General features: G+C 46.1%; 3 protein-coding genes across 3 annotated transcripts; 1 reads left to right on the top strand and 2 right to left on the bottom strand.

Annotated features, from left to right (window-relative positions):
* Positions 1-977: 977 nt before the first annotated feature.
* Positions 978-2,404, bottom strand: GLTPD2 (glycolipid transfer protein domain containing 2). The gene is made up of 3 exons (XM_023530367.1): positions 2,122-2,404; positions 1,702-1,868; positions 978-1,598 (listed from the first exon to the last, which is right to left on the bottom strand). The coding sequence occupies exons 1-3, from the start codon at positions 2,371-2,373 to the stop codon at positions 1,061-1,063; spliced, it is 957 nt and encodes a 318-aa protein (XP_023386135.1). The 5' UTR covers positions 2,374-2,404; the 3' UTR covers positions 978-1,060.
* Positions 2,405-2,803: 399 nt separating this feature from the next.
* On the top strand, positions 2,804-5,084 carry VMO1 (vitelline membrane outer layer 1 homolog). Its single transcript, XM_011359695.2, has 3 exons — positions 2,804-4,268; positions 4,377-4,483; positions 4,713-5,084. The coding sequence occupies exons 1-3, from the start codon at positions 4,086-4,088 to the stop codon at positions 5,008-5,010; spliced, it is 588 nt and encodes a 195-aa protein (XP_011357997.1). The 5' UTR covers positions 2,804-4,085; the 3' UTR covers positions 5,011-5,084.
* A 1,010-nt stretch (positions 5,085-6,094) lies between these two features.
* Positions 6,095-10,996, bottom strand: TM4SF5 (transmembrane 4 L six family member 5). Its single transcript, XM_011360052.1, is given in 5 exon segments — positions 6,095-6,287; positions 6,519-6,548; positions 6,550-6,653; positions 7,021-7,101; positions 10,820-10,996. Coding segments are annotated over 5 exon segments (585 nt in total).
* Between the last annotated feature and the right edge of the window lie 5,017 nt (positions 10,997-16,013).

Genomic DNA, 16,013 nt, shown 5'->3' with positions numbered 1-16,013 from the left:
CAGAGAGACAATTAGGAGGCTATTGCAATAATCGAGGTGATAAAGTTGGCTTGACGAGTATGGTAGCAGTGGAGAGAGTAGGAAATGATCAGAATCTGACAGATTGGATGTGGATATGATGAAAGAGAAACAAAAGAGTCAAGTTTTTGGCTTAAGGACCTGGAAGAATGGAGTTGTCATTTATTGAGATAGTAGACTATGAATGGAATATTTGGGAGGGGAGAATATTAGAAGCGCCGTTTGGGGCATGTTAAATTTGCTATGGCTAGTTGAAATCCAAGTGGAGATGTTGAATAAGAAGGTGTATAGTTAACATTCTGGAGTCCAGGGAAAAGTGGGTTGGAATTATAACTTGGGAGTTATCAGTGTATGAAATGGCCAAGCTCTGTTATGTTCACTATCATTGTGGGAGCAGCCAAGGAGTCATTTCATAAACATGCATTATTGAACTGAGCGCCTGCTTGGTGTGAGACATGATGCACACAGGTTTTAGGCTTGAATGCCATATATTCATAGACAGGGAACACAAGAAGAGGTGAAGTTTTGGGAAGAGGCTATTGGATCCGAGTTAGATGTGTTGAATTTCCGGTGTCTGTGGAGGTGTCCAGGAAATTAGTGGCTTTGTGGGGGCTGGAGCTCAGGGGACAGGTCTGAAGTAGAGACTTAGCATGTAATTGGCAACGGAAACTATAGGAGTGGTTGAGATAGTCGGGAAGCGTGAGTCTCTTGGCTGCCGGGAACAGGGATGACACATCTTCCCACATCCATTTTTTTCTATTTCTCCTAAGCACTTGCCGACGTCACGCAAAACGCTCTAAACCTACGGCTACCAAAGAATACTTTTTACTTTCCACAGCTCCTGACTTCTTCCGGAGACTGCGAGTAGAGGGAGGAGCTAAACAACCCTGCCTCTAGGGGCGGGCCTCCTGGACAGTGATGTTACCAAAGAGGCGGGAGAGCGGGCGTCACGCCCCCTGGCTCCGGAAGCGAGCACCGAGGGCTCTATCCTGACCCCACGCCAGTGCGCTCGGTTCCTAGCGGATCCCTGCCGCCGCCGGCCTCAGGCCAGCTGGAGCAGGCCGCGCCGTGCCAGCAAGCCCTGGGTCTGGTTGTAGACATCCTCCAGGGTGCCCGCGGCCCGGGCAAGCGTGGCCCTTGCCTCCGCCTCTCTGGTTCCCGGACACGCCAGCTTGAGCAAGCGGCCGCGACCTGGGAAGGAGAGGAAGGCGAGGCGGACGGCTTGACGGACCAGCCAGGAGTGGTGCGGAGCAAGGGCCTTGCTGTAGGCGTCGTTGCACTGCTCGCCGGCGTCCGGGCCTTCAAGCATCTCGGTCGCCACCCGGTGGAGGCAGAGCTGGGACCAGTGTAGCGCACGGTGCAGCAAAAGCATCGTTCGTGAGCCCGAGGACATGGCGTAGTTTCGAGGGGCGATCCCCGGCAGCTCCAGCAGTCCTGCCCGCCGCTCCCACTCCACCATGCCTGCTAGCGTCTTGTAGTGCACAGCATCTGGGCCGTGCACCCGAGCCTCAAGGGCTGTCACTTTGTTGAAGGCCTCGCCTGTGGCGAAGGCGAAGATGGAGCCGAGAGGAGTCAGGAACCTGTGTGGTTGGTGGTGGGAAGAGTGGGATGGTTCAAGAAAGAGAGACAGAGCAATGGAGCCATACGAGGCGTGGACTGGATTAGGGGAGGGAGACCACTCACCTAATTAGCTCTCTCCATCCTGCCAGGTACTGTGATAACTCCACATCTCCTTCGGTGTTCAGACTGTCGCGGAACGTCCTCATCATGCGGCTCAGCATCCCCCGGGGGCCCAGACACTGAGGCTTTTCCAGCTGCGGGGCTTCTGGGGGTCTCGACTGTTGCTGGGTCTAGGAGGGTAGATATAAGGGAAGGGAGCGGGAGCAGAACCCTTAGCTTACTGGGCCTCCTTCGCCAAGCAGCCCAGTCGGGCTCTGACCAAATTATTCCTGAGGTGTCCCTCCTGCTGTACTGTCAGCTTCTGGTGGGAGGGGGCATACAGGAAGGAGGACCTACCCTTCACCAGAGCCTCAGCCTGGCTCCACTTCCCTCTGTTCAGGGTCCCACCTGGAGCTCCTGGTCCCAGCCCTGACCCAAGCATACCTGTAGAGGTGGCGGTCCCTTGGAAATGCAGGACTGTGCTCCAGATTGGCAGCCTGAGCGGGCGCCTGTGGAGGGCTTCAAGAGGGGGCTTAGGTCCCAAGGATCTGGATTCTTGGGTTCCTCCCAGAGCAGATGAGGCCACTCACGTAGGCTCCAAGCACAGAAAAAATAAAGCAACAGCAGGAAGACGGCGAGAGGAATTGCATGGCGGAACCAGCGCCGCGGGACCCGTGGAGGCAGCGCGACCCCCATGGCTGCTGCTGGGATCACCGACCCCTCAACAGTCTCTAGCCAGTCCTTGTCCCTCCGCCTCCAGGAGGGGAGAGAAGCCCGCAGTGCCCTGAGGTGCAAGGGTTAATAATTAACCTAAATCCCCTTCCCCTGTGCCCTTTGCCCCCAAGGGCAGCATCCTAGGTATGAGAAACTGGATCAAGAGGATTTGGGAGGTTCCATAGCAATGATACATCTCTGCATTACCATCCCTGTAAGGCCAAGTTGTAGTAAAAGGCAGCCTGGGTATTGGGAAGAGAGGCTGGTGTCAGAACCAGCTACCCCACTGAGCAACAGTGTGGGCCGTAAGTTAACTCTGAGCTTGAGTTCCCTCTACTGTAAATTGAGAATGGGTACTTTGCAAGGATTAAATGATAATGTATTTGCAAACACTGTAAATAGAAAAGCTTACCACAATTGCTCCATAAATCTTAACCTATTAAGTTCAAATGTGGAGTACCGGGGACCCTGGAACACCCACTTCTAAATTCTCTAGACTATCTCCAGGGAACCTTGTCTTGGTCTGGATGCATGGCCTCCTGATTATATACTTTAGATTTTATCCTTTTACATTTTTGTGGTTTAATTTTTTAAACTCCAAGTTGATTCCTCAATTATTCATCAAACCAACCTTTATTAACTATTTCCACATGCCAGGCTCTGTGTTAGGTCTCAAGAAGACAAAAGTGTCTTCATAGAGCTCAAGGTCCATTGGATAATTTGTCATCTTTTTCCCCCATTGGAATGTTAGCTCTGATGAAGACAGGATCCTTGTTTTCCTTAGTTACTGTTCCATTTACAGCACTTAGAATAGTGCTGGGCCAAAATACATTATTGCTAAATAAGTACATATTGAATAAACAAAGGAATGTGTATGAGGGACAGGCAAATCAGAGGTGGTGCTCCCATGACAAATTTGAGCCAGGTTTTGCAAATTAGGAGTCCACCTAGTGGTCATGGGGGGAGAGCATTCAGGGAAAGGATATAGGATGCAATGAAAGAAACAGCATCTCCTGTTCTTAGTCCCATGTCCATAAACAATAGAATTTTCCTATCTCTGTGTATATTTTCTTTGGTGGTGAGGAGGAGTATACCATATTCTCAAGGAGTCAGGGCTCCAATCACTAAGAAGACCTTTCCTAGCTCCCACAGTTCATGAATTCTAGCCTTATCTCTCACTCTGATCCCCTCCCACATCATGGAGGTCACTCCTGAGTTTACATCTGACCAATCCTGTCCAGTGGGATTCTGGAGCCATCACTTCCATCTCTAGCCTTGGACTCCCCATTTCCCAATGTTGCAATATTTCTTGGCTTGCTGACTGTGACCTTAATCGCTTGCCATTTCTAAGCCCCGGTTACCTCATCTTCAGAATTGGAAGGGTAATTCCCAGCTCTAAAGTTGTGAGGATTAATTAAAACACGCCTGCAAAAAACCGCTAACCACAATTCTTAGCCTACAGTAAACATTCAGTAGGTGGTGGTGATTTCAATTCGTCTGATCCCGCAGCCCCTCCTCCTTTGACACTAGGAGCCTCTGTCTTCTAGACTAGAAAATCTGGTCCGCAGGGTTCTGGGAGCGGATTAGTTTTTGGTGTCACTTAATCTAGCTAGTCCTTCCGCAATCGGAGCCCTCCTAGGGGCAGTTATATAAATCTTATTAAGTAAGAATCCCGGGCTCACAAAGGCTGCAGGATGGAGCAGGGAGTGGGAGCCAACCTGCTGCTGCTGTGGGCGATGTGCTTAGGACATGCACAAGCAGATGGGTCGAGCGGCTACGCGTCAGTCATCGAGGTGACCAACGGGGGTCCCTGGGGTGGCTGGGCCAGGCCCGAGATGTGTCCTGACGGATTCTTCGCCAGCGGGTTCTCGCTCAAGGTGAGGGCTCAGACCTAGGTCTCAAAGGGGATGGAGATACATGAACCCCCAGAACAGAGGATGGTAGTCTTCTGACTCTTCCTTACCACTCCTTTCCTCGCCAACCAGGTGGAGCCCCCCCAAGGCATTCCTGGCGATGACACGGCAATGAACGGGGTCCGGCTGCACTGCACGCGCGGGAATGCGGAGCACGTAGTGGAGTCCCAGTCTGGAAGGTAGGGGGCAAGGGCAAGCATCCTCTAGCGTGGGGTATGCTCCTTACCCCAGCTGGAAGGTTCCTCCGGAGCTGTGGGTCAATTTAGATCTGGGAAGTAGGTGGAAGACCTTATCTCCGCACCTTGGCGACTAGACCCAACCCACCGGGGTCGTGTAGCACCTGGATGAGAATCCCAAGGTGGGGTAGGGGGTAACCGCAAAGCCGGTGCGTCTCTCTTTCTCTCACAGGTGGGGAGCGTGGAGCGAGCCGTTGTGGTGTCCCTTTGGCAGCTTCCTCGTGGCTTTCTCGCTTCGCGTGGAGGCACCTGTTATCCCTGGGGACAATACAGCTGCGAACAACGTGCGCTTCCGCTGTTCGGACAGCACAGAGCTGGAGGGGCCTGGCCTGGCCTGGGGAGACTTTGGAAACTGGAGTGAACCATGTCCTAAAGGCATTTGCGGCTTGCAGATTAAGATTGAGCAGCCTAGAGGCCTCCGTGATGACACCGCGGTTAATGACCTGCGTTTTTTCTGCTGCCGAAGTTGACACCTTCACTGCTCTCTCCCTGGCTCCACCTCTGGTTTGTCCCACATCCAGCTAATAAAGCTTCTCTTGTCTTGGCTTTGGTCTCACTTGTTTTAGTGGTAGGAAATTGCATTTCCTTGTCTTCCTCCTAATTTAGCATTGGGCCAAGCTGAAATTCAGGTTTGGCCTCAGGAGTCCATGGCAGGCTACTGAAAGTTCCTGACCTATAGTCCAGAAAAACGCACTTGAACACAATTTTGCGTGCAAGTTGAAGTCCTTGGCTTTCTGAGGGTATCTGCAGACACATTGTCCCCATTAAGAGCCCAGGTTGTTTCTTTTCTGAACCACCAGTGACCTCAGATTAAGAAACTTCTACCCAATTGAGAGGTGTCATTATAATGCTTTCAGGCTTTATTTTCTAGAGCTTAACTGGCTAATGTGTCTTTTCCATACTCCCCGCCCCCCCCCTCCACACGCACACACTACAAAGCTCAAACAGTGGCTTTTCTACATACTGATTCCTGCTTAGGATCTTTGTCCTTGCTGTTCTCTCTGCCTGGAAAACCCTAGTTATCCAGACGATTAGTCCCATGCACCAGATTTCAGCTCCAATTTCACTTTCGTGGACTTTTTCTTATTTTCAAAAGTCCCTACATCAGTCAATATGTATCCCATTATAAAGGCATTTTTTTAAAAGTGCATATCACCTATTGAAGTGATCTATTGCCTCTCTTAAAAATTGGCCATCTTCCACCCCTGGAATATTAAATTCTTTGAGGGCACAGAATTTGCCTGTCTTGTTAACTACTGTATTTCCAGTGCACAATAGCTCAATAACTGATAAGAAAACAGCAAGCAGAGTGCAGGGGCCACAAGCAGGAGAGCCCCAAGCCCGGGCATATGTGGAGGCCTCCTTGCATAGGGCACAATCTGAGATGCTCATGAGAGCTCAAAACAATTCATTCCAGGGCTGGGGCGGGCCAAGCGGGTGTCCAGAAGCGAGCAAAGCAGTCAGTGGAACCTCAGTGAGAGGTGTGCTGTGGAAGAGAGAACGTAAGGACGCAGCTGGGAAGCAAGAAGTTTCCCTCTAAAGCTCTGCTCCACGTCATCCTACCTCCTTCTTCCTGCAATCACCACAGAAGATACCAATGGTTGCGTTCATCACCTGCACCCCACGCAGCAGGATCTCCAGGCACGAGGTGGCCACCAGCAGCGAGAAGAGCGTCACATTCCAGAAGACCACACCAGGTGGCTCCACGCACAAATTCCAGTGGGTTTGGTTGAGCAAGTAAGAGCCTCTGTGGGGGCGGCAGGCTCATGTGAGAGAAGGAGGTCAGAGGGAGATCCTTCCTCCTGGTTCCCTGTCCCTGGCATGTGCTGAGGGGGATTTGCAAGGGGCTCGTTTGGCCCACGTGGAGGAAGCCCTCTCAAAGACAAGTCTTGCCCTGGTTTCCGGGCCCACGTGGGAAAAGTGGGGAGACTCACAGAATGGGGTGAGGAGGGCGTGAATACAGGCTAATAAGCCTTACGAGGTCTCTTTGAAGTGGTAGTCCCACTTTGTTCATTAAACATTTGGGTCCAATTCAGAGACCGGTTCCAGATACCGAGAGGCAGTAGATGGCACCAAACAACCCAAAAGCCCAAGAGAAGATCGAGCGCAGCATCTGGATACAGAGTGGAGTAACGGTGAGTAAGGGCACCCTTCCCATGCGTTAGCAGGCTGCATCTAGCCCCCCACCCCCCATTACTACGCTCTTCTTGAGTCCAGTTAAAAATACATTTCCTGTCAAACCCTGCTGCTTGGAATTAAGCTAACCCTAACTAAGAGCCAGCATCTGTGGAGATTCATGGGGGTTTTAGTCCCCACTAGTCAGGCCCACCGAGACTTCGGATGAGCGGATGAGGTGAATCTTGAACTCTGTAGAGGTGCTTGTGTAGCTAAATTCTGTGGAGGAGGCCGTGGCTTTAGGTTGGCTCTTCGAAGACCTGTTCAAAAACTCATCCTGAATTCCGCCTTTATTTGGATCTTACCCTACAACGATTTCCACAGCAGCATGTACCGCAACAGCCCTTGCTGCCTGCCCGAACGGCTGCAATTCCTGGACACAATATCTATGGAACAAGAGTCAGTGTGATAGTGAGTCCCCACAGATCCTCAAGGCTTTAGGCATGTCAGTGCTTCCTCCTTCTGGAACATGACTGTAATGTCCTCAGTCCTTTGGACTGAAGGGAAACCTTATCGTTACTTTTCTTGGAACATTGTCAGGCTCTATCTTAATTTATCATTATTTATGTAACCAACTTATCGCTATCCAGATTGTACCCTCCAGGAAGATAGAGCCTAATATCATTATATTCCCTATAAATCTTGGTGCATGGTAGGTGCCCAACTGAATGACAGTCAGGAGGCCTGGATTTAGTGCCAACCCTGTGCTCACTTCACACTCGATTAATTGATTTCTATTGGCCTCAGTTTTGTCCTCTGTAAAACGGGTTTGCAATATCTACCTCATAGGCTGTTCTCATGATTTAATGAAATAATAGGTTGACTTGATATCAAGATTGGCTCAAAGTAAATGCTCAGTAACTATAAATTCCCTCAACAGTGGAGGGGAAATGATAGCGGTGTTGGAGTGTCTGGGATCATGGTAGAGGGTGGAGGAGAATGTTATTGGAGGCTCTGAGTGTGAGAATCCCCAAGATACAGTACCAGTCCTTTTTTTTTTTTTTTTTTTTTTTTATCCCTGTGGCCTTCTTCACAAAGTTCATCCTCTCCTAGGGCATCAGCTGCTCCTAAATCATGCCTCCAGATTCAGATCTATCTGCCCGAAGGATATGTTCACTTGAATGTCTTGGTTTTAGCTCAAATTCAGCCAGCTCACCTCACAATTTATTCTTCAAATTCATTTTTCTTTGACTTTCTTTTCTCTATCAGTGGAGATATCCTCCAGGTCACCCAGGCTGTAAAACTTGAATCCTCCACACCCAGCCAGACCTCAAGTCCTGTTGACTTTTCCTTCAACAGCTATTGAACCTGTCAGTCCTTTTTCTTCTACAGTCAATCCGTAATTGTAATTGCTTCCCATGAAGATGATGTTCTCAGCCTCCCTACTGGATTCCCTATATCTTGCCCCAGGCCACCCCACACTTCATTTTACATGCCAGCACCCAGATTAAATTTAATTTTCGATGAGTCTTTTGTCTGCTTATATCCTTTAGGGTCTCCTCAAAGAGTAGCCCATCTAGACTCAACTCTGGCAAGGCATTCGAGGAGGCTCTTGCCCTTTGACTCCAGCTTTATCTTTGTTGCTCGAGGTCAGGTTCTTTGCTTATCTCCCATCTCTAGAATTCCACAGCAGTCTTGACCTTTGCCACCGCACAGAGCAACATTTTGTTCTCCAGGGTAGGGCTGAGAGTTTTAGTTTTGTTATATCACCCACAGCAACCTCACGGAAAAACCTGTAGATTTAATGAACTTTCTATCAGACACATTCCCCTTTTTCATATCTCATGGGCCAGATCTAGGACCAGTTCTGACTCTCTGGCTTAGTCTCTCTGGTTAGGTGGCTTACTAGAAAGCTCTTGGATCAAAAGGCACCTAGAATTGACTTTTGGATTTACCGATTTTGAATGACCTGTGTATTTGATATTTTTTACTTTTTAAGTCAAACTGTTTGTTTCCTTTTGTTATCTGAGCTTCTCTATCTCGCTCTTTATCATTTCAATGAAAAGAGAAGGATAATTGTAAACAGTAGTAGGAAACACTGAGTTTATAGCTCAAATCTGCTTACTTTTCTTCATTCCTATGGCCACTGGCCTAGTCCAAGCTACTATCATCTGTCCTAAACAACTGTAGTGACCTCATTCCGGTCTTTCTATGTCCAATGCTGACCTTCTACCATCTATTCTTCGTATAGTAGCCAGAGGGATCTTTGTAAATCCCATAGGGTATGGAGCAACTAGAACTCTTCATACTTTGCTAATGGGAATGAGATTGGTATAAGAGCTTCAGAAAACTCTTTGGTATTGTCTAGTAGCACTGTATATTTGTACACCTTAAAAACCAGCAGTTTTACTCCTAGGTGTATCTCCAATAGAAATGTAAACATATATTCACATAAAGACATTTATAGGAATGTTTATGGCAGTATTATTTGTAATAAATCCAAGTTGGGAAATATCCAGATATTCATCAACAGTAGAGTGTTTTAATAATAAATTGTGGTATATTCACACAATGGAATGCATAGAAAGTAATAAACTACAATCACATGTAATAATATGGATGAACCTCACGAACATAATATTGAACTCAAGAAGCCAGACACAAAAGTGTCCATACTGTAGGATCCCATTTATATAAAGTGGCAAACAGGCAGAACTAATCCATGAGGGTAGATGTCAGGGTAGCGGGGACCTTGTTGGTGGCAGGTAGTGCCTGGTGGGAGGCACATCTGTGATTCTGGTAATGACTTGTAGCTTGATCTGGGTGCTGAGTATGTGGGTGTGTTCACTTAGTAAAAATTCACTAAGCTGTATACTAAGGATCTGGGCATATGTCCTCCTTTGTTTACAAGTCTTGTTTCTTTGATACTGACTGTGTCCCTAGTGGGAACACCAGCTTCAGGGAGAGCTGAGACCTTGCTTGTGTCCCTTGGCATAGCACAGATCATGTGAATACATTTGAGAACGCCTTCTCAAGAGTGGCTCAGGGCATGGAAGTGAGAAGGCAGTTGGGAATGAGCATGTTGGGAGGGCATCCTTGGGGATCTCCCCTGAAGCAGGCTGGTTAGATCATGCGAAGGTGGGGGTGATTTAGGCTGGAGAAGGGCAAGATGTGACACTGGGTGAGTGTGTAGGCCTGGGAGGAGTGTGACATTGCAGAGAGAGTTGAGGTTAGAGAGATGAAGTAGAGTCCAACAGCCATGGATTCATGTGGGAGGGGGAGTAGGAGAAAAGACCCCAGAGGGAAAGAAGGGATTGTTGGATAAAGGAGAGGTGGGACCTATGAAAGAGATGAAGAGGAGACCTCTCCTGGAGAATTTCATCAGTCAGCTATCCTGAGAGTGTGGAACTATGCTGGGTAGATCTTTTGTCTTCATTCTATGAAGATGTTAAACTACCTTGACCTTCCAAAGGTTTCTCTAAATGGGGGAGGAGTAGGAGGATGGGGGCGAGGAAGTCCAGGAAATCTGTGTCTCTCCTTCCTCCACTTTTTCTGACAGATTCTAGTTTCCAGGAAGATGTGGGGGCACCTTCTCCACTGTACCTAGGTTCTGAGTTTATCCTTAGCCCCAAGCACAGAGGGGGCACCCAGAAATGTGGGCCGAGAGTGAAGAGACCTGGAGGCTGGGGAGGGTGACACCAAGCTGAGAGATGGAATGGCTGATCTGTGACAATGGCTGATCCCTGGCTCCAGACATTCTCACTGCACCCCACCCCCCATACCCATTATTACCTTGCCCTGATAACTTCCCACACATCCAGCTGCTCCTTCTGCCTCAACTCTTATAGTGAGGTGTTCCCAGCTTCTGCTCAGCAGTGGGGATGGGGAAGGGCACACATAGTCCCTTCTCAGAAGGGAAACTGCTTAGAGCAGTGAGGCTCCCTTCCTTCTTGTTCCCCTCAGACATTCAGCTTAGGACCCCAGGGCTCCACCAGGAGCTCTACACTGTGCTTAGCGTTTGGGAGGGTCCAGATCCCCACTGTGCCACTGCTATCCCTTCCCAGGCAGCTGTCCTTTTCTCTCTCTCTCCCTCTCCCTCCTCTTTGGAACCCCATAGACTGGCACCCAGAACTCTGGCCTGTGCTCCTTTGGCAGCCTTCTCACCATCAGGCCTCCTCCGATGAAGCCAGCCATGAACCAGACTTGCAGGCTGAGATGGTCATAATTGGTTCAGGTGGTCTCCCCATTAGGCACCAGCAGGAGGACATTGGCCATGATGCAGACCAGGGAGAGGGGGATGAGGGAGAGCCCCACGAAGCGGGCACACTTTCCCGTGCACATAGAGAGGCCTTTGGGAAGGACGGACAGTGAGTGAAGTGAGTCCGAGGTTTCTAGGTCCAGAGGAAAACAAACGTGAGCAAGGAACAAAGGTCAGGGAAGAGGTGCGGCAGAAACTGGACTGGCAAGATCTGATGATAAGGAAGAGAGGCAGGAGACACAGGCAAAGAGGAGGTAGAGGTGGAGGGGCTGCTGCCTATGATGCAAAGGGGAAGATGTGGTGGAGGAGGTGGAGGAGATTAACACAGAGGAAGTTGCCTGGGGTCAGTGTATTCTTCCTCTTTATGCACCCGCCTCTCCACAGCCCCTCCATTGGCTCCTTACCTGCTTTGTGAATTAGTCAAGCCCTTTAATGTCTCTTAAGTCTCAGGTGCCTCCTCTTTATCAAGGGTATAGTGCCACTTAGTTCATAGGCTGGCTGTGTGGATTAAATGAGACAATGTGAGAAATACTTTGTAAACTAGGATGCACTAAGCAGATATGTAGTGGCCTCATCATTTCTATTAGTTCTATAGGGAAGGTTCCTCTGGAAAGAAACTAAGAAGATGGTAGTGGACATTCATTGTTCTTTCATTTATTCTCCATATTTGTTTATCAAACCCTCCTCCTACTGAGGCCACTACTTGTCTCTCAGGGTGGTCTCTCGATTAAAGCCTGATTGATTAGAGCATTCCATTTCCTGGCCTCACTGTTTGACTCAGCAGTGACTACATGATCCAAACCAATCCTATGAGAATCAATTTCTGTTTTTTGTTGTTAGCAATCTGAGGTCAAAGAAGTTCAGTTTTTTTGTAGTGCTGAAATTGCTGGTGACATACTGCCTGTTGGAGAGCAAAGTCAATACAGAGGAAAGAACAATCAAAGGATAGAGAGACACTGAGTCTAGACGACATCATTTGAACGTGCAGATCCAGCTATGCCTGAAGCCTGATTATCCCTTGGATAGTTTTGATCATGCGAACCAGTCTGAGTTGTGTTTCTGTCAACTACAACGTGACGAGTCTTTTTTGATATAGAGATTAATTCATTAAGCCCTTGCTGTGGATAGGACCTTGCTCTGGGGACTGTGGAGATTCAAAGTTGTATGCATGAGACCCAGATATGGGCCTCGGGGGCAAAAAAGATGAAGGCCCAAGTAGGATGTGGTAGTGCCATGGAAGAGATGAGGGTGGCAGGAAGTGCTGCAGTATTTCAAAGGTCACGCAATGAAATTGTCTCATAGGAAGTGGTATCCAGCCACTGGCCTCTGATGTAACTTGTCACAGCAGCCCACTCAAATCACTGCACAGACATGGAAAATGGAGAAGACTTACCCCTCAAAATGAATGCCAGAATCTTAGAGGAATTCCTACTATTTATGAGACAGAGGAACTGGATTGAGAAAAATCTATGAAGAATTTACCTCGAATCAGAGGATACCTGAAACAAGGAAATACTTTGAACCTTAGAACTCTTGAAAAATATTTACTGTAGAATTTGAAGAGAATTTTCAGGAAGGTTTCACTAGAACTCTTTTGGAAGTAGGAGCAGAGTACTTAAAGAAAAGGTTGAGATGAAAAGGTGCCAGCATGTATTTGGATGAGAAAAGGGAGAATTACACAGAAACTCAAAATACACAAAGAATTAAAATCTACATCAGAAGCAGTGAAAAACAGAACTGAAGCTGAGACAAAGTGAATGAGGGATACAGAGGACAAACTTGAGAAAATTCTTGAGTTCACAGGAAAAAAACTAAAAGATTGGAAAAAAGGACCAGCAATTAAAACAGTGGAAGGGAAGATAATAAAAGGTCAGGTTGCTGTAGAAGTACCAGCCTCTAGCCCAGGAATGTTAAGAGGTTGATGCCCTATAAAAAAATTTAAAGGGCATGAAAATGGGGGGAATGAAGAGGAATTTCCCTCTTAATTGGCCAACATTGCTAGTCAGCTCTTTTCTGCTTCTGTAAACATGCTTGTTGCAAGGCCAGAGATCTCAGGGTCAACTGAGAACTCATCCTCCCCTAAAGATGTATTGCTTTAGTGCTTGTTAGGAAAGATGTATTGCTTTAGTGCTTGTTAGATAGAAAATCCTATGTAAATTTTAAAAATTATATTAACAGTAGTAAAGATGTCAATCATTTTTTGCCTGCCATGCCCAGAATCCTTTTTAAGGAAATATATTAGGAAATATGTCAGGGAAACCCAACTCTACTGAAAAAAAAAGAGGATTTATTGGTTCAAGTAATCATAACGTCCCAAGGTAGAACTAACTTTCAAGCGTGATCTATGAAAGAAATAAATGATAAGCTGGACTTCATTACAATTAAAAACTGCTCTGTGAAAGACACTGTCAAAAGAATGAGAAGACAAGCCACAGACTGGGAGAAAATATTTTCAAAAGATGTATCTGATAAAGGATTGTTACCCAAAACACACAAATAACTCTTAAAACTCAACAATAAGAAAAAAAGAACAACTCAATTAAAATATTGAGTGAAAGACCTGAATAAACACCTGTCTGAAGAAGATATACAGTTGGCAAATAAGCATCTGAAAAGAGGCTCAACATCATATGTCATCAGGGAAATGCAGGTTTCCCTACAACAATGAGATACCACTAGACATCTATTAGAATGGCCAAAATCCAAAACACTGACAACATCAAATGCTGATGAAGATGAGGACTCTCATTCATTGCCGGTGGGAATGCAAAATGGTACAGCAACTTTGGAAGGTTTGATAGTTTCTTAGAAAACTAAACATACTCTTATCAAATGATGTAGCAATTGTGCTTCTAAGTATTTACTCGAATGAAATGAAAACTTATATCCACACAAAAACCTGCACACAGATGTTTATAGCGGCTTTATTCTTGATTGCCAAAACTTGGAAGCAATCAAGATGTCCTTCAATAGATGAAGGAGAAATAAACTGTGATACAGAACAGCTTATTTTAGACAGTAAAACATTATTCAACACTAAAAAGAAATGATTTATGAAAAGACATAATGGAAACTTAAATGTATATTACTATACAAAGAAGCCCATCTGAAAAGGCTACAGACTATATGATTCTAACTATACGACATTCTGGAGAAGGCAAGACTCTGGGGACAGTAAAAAGGTCAGCGATTGCCAGGGATTAGGGGTAGGGGGAGGGATAAATAGGCAGAGCACAGAGTCATTATACATTTGTCAAAACCCATAGAATGTACAATGCCAAAAGTGAACCCTATGTAAACTGTGGACTTTGGGTGGTAATGATATGTCAATGTATGTTCATTGATTGTAACAAATGTACCACTCTGGTAGGGAATGTTGATAGTGGGGGAGTCTGTGCATGTGTGTGGGCAGTGAGGATCTGGAATTGTCTGTACTTTCTATTCAATATTGCTGTGACCCTAAAACTGCTCTAAAAAAAAAGCCTATTAAAAAAAGTCCCCAAGCTAAGATAGTAGATCTTAAACATTCTTATCACAAGAAAAAAAAGTTGTGACTATGTGAGATGATGGATGTTAACTTATTGTGGTAATCATTTTGTAATATATATGTATATCAAATCATTATATCGTATACTTAAAATCTATACAATATTATGTGTCAGTTATAACTCAATATTTTAAAAAGTCTCCAAAAAATTACATTGTGTTTTAAAATGGAGACAGAAAGCTAATGATGTATTTACAAAGTCATGGAAACAAAGTAGTGGGGCAATATCTGACATGAGTGATGGCATCAATTCTGTTGATATCATCTGGTAAAATGAGAAAGCTCCAGGAGTTTGAGAGAAATTCTTGGAGGCTGTAGTGGTGCACTCTTGAGAAATGTTGTGTCACCAGTGCCCTTGATGGCACAGAGGACAGTACTGTATGGGAAAACACAGACATTGATAACTCTACAAAATGTCATAGCAAAGATTCAGGAGAATCAGACCCTAAGAAACTTTAGGAATATTTTAATAACCAATTTATTTTGCTTACAATTTTCTTTTCATGTATGCACCGAAATACTTTTTTAAAAGGGTCTGAAAGAGCTTTTAATTAGCATAAACAAAAAATTTAAATGTTAAGAAAGCATCGTGTAGTAATTTAACTGGCAGCTTTTTTTTCTTAGTGGTACATAAAATAATAGTGTGTTACAATTAAAATTATTTTAGATTCAGTGAATTCAGTATTGAGTACCCTCTCTGTATAGGCCTAGTTTTGGACCCTGTGGATATAGTACTATACTTGACAAAGTTCCTCTCTGTAGTTTATATTATATTTTGGGGAGACAGGCAATACACTAGAAATTAGAGACTATGCTGAATTATATGAAGGAAATAAGCAGAGTACTGTAACAGAGAGTGTGACTGGGGTGGTGGATATTCTAGATTCAGTGGTTAGAGAATCAGAACCACACTGAGACATGGGCGGGAGGGGCCCCTATCTGGCTCCCTACTTAGTTCAGTGCTTCTTCAATTTTACCTTCATACAGATCTCCTGGGGATCTTGCTAACATGCGATTCAAATTCAGTAGGGCTGGGACAGGACAGAGAGGATGCATTTTTAACATGCTCCCAGGTAATTGCTGATGCTTTTGTTCCAAGGACTACACTATGTGGAGCAAGGCTGTAGGAACCTCTGAATATCACAAGTACTGAAACACAAAGCCCCTTTCCACCCTTTCAACCTTGGTAGAAAGTTTCTGAAAGTTCAGTTACTGACTGAGCAAACAGGAATTATGAGAGAGTGATGTGCCAATTGAAGTGGATGGGAGGCTGAGTCTGCAGGTGGGTCTCATTAGCCATATAGGAGTCTGGCCAGCATCTGCTCACCTTACCCGAGCCGTTCAGGGCTAACCCTCAGGCTTTCAGGTGGCAGCCCTGGTCCAGGGAAGAATTTGGCTCTAGCCTCTGTATTATGAGGCAGTAGGCAGGCTAAGGATGTGAACGTGGGCCAGGCCTTGGGCATAGCTTGATTTATCTATTAAAATATTTAGATTTATGGTATGTGGGCCTTCATTTGTTTTACTGTCCTGGGCCTTACAAGTGTTAGTAGTGG

The sequence above is a fragment of the Pteropus vampyrus genome, unplaced genomic scaffold (genome assembly GCF_000151845.1).
Source record: "Pteropus vampyrus isolate Shadow unplaced genomic scaffold, Pvam_2.0 Scaffold50, whole genome shotgun sequence".
NCBI classification, from domain to species: domain Eukaryota; kingdom Metazoa; phylum Chordata; class Mammalia; order Chiroptera; family Pteropodidae; genus Pteropus; species Pteropus vampyrus.
Note: the sequence above shows the minus strand (reverse complement) of the source record. Positions and strands in the feature narration are given on the sequence as shown.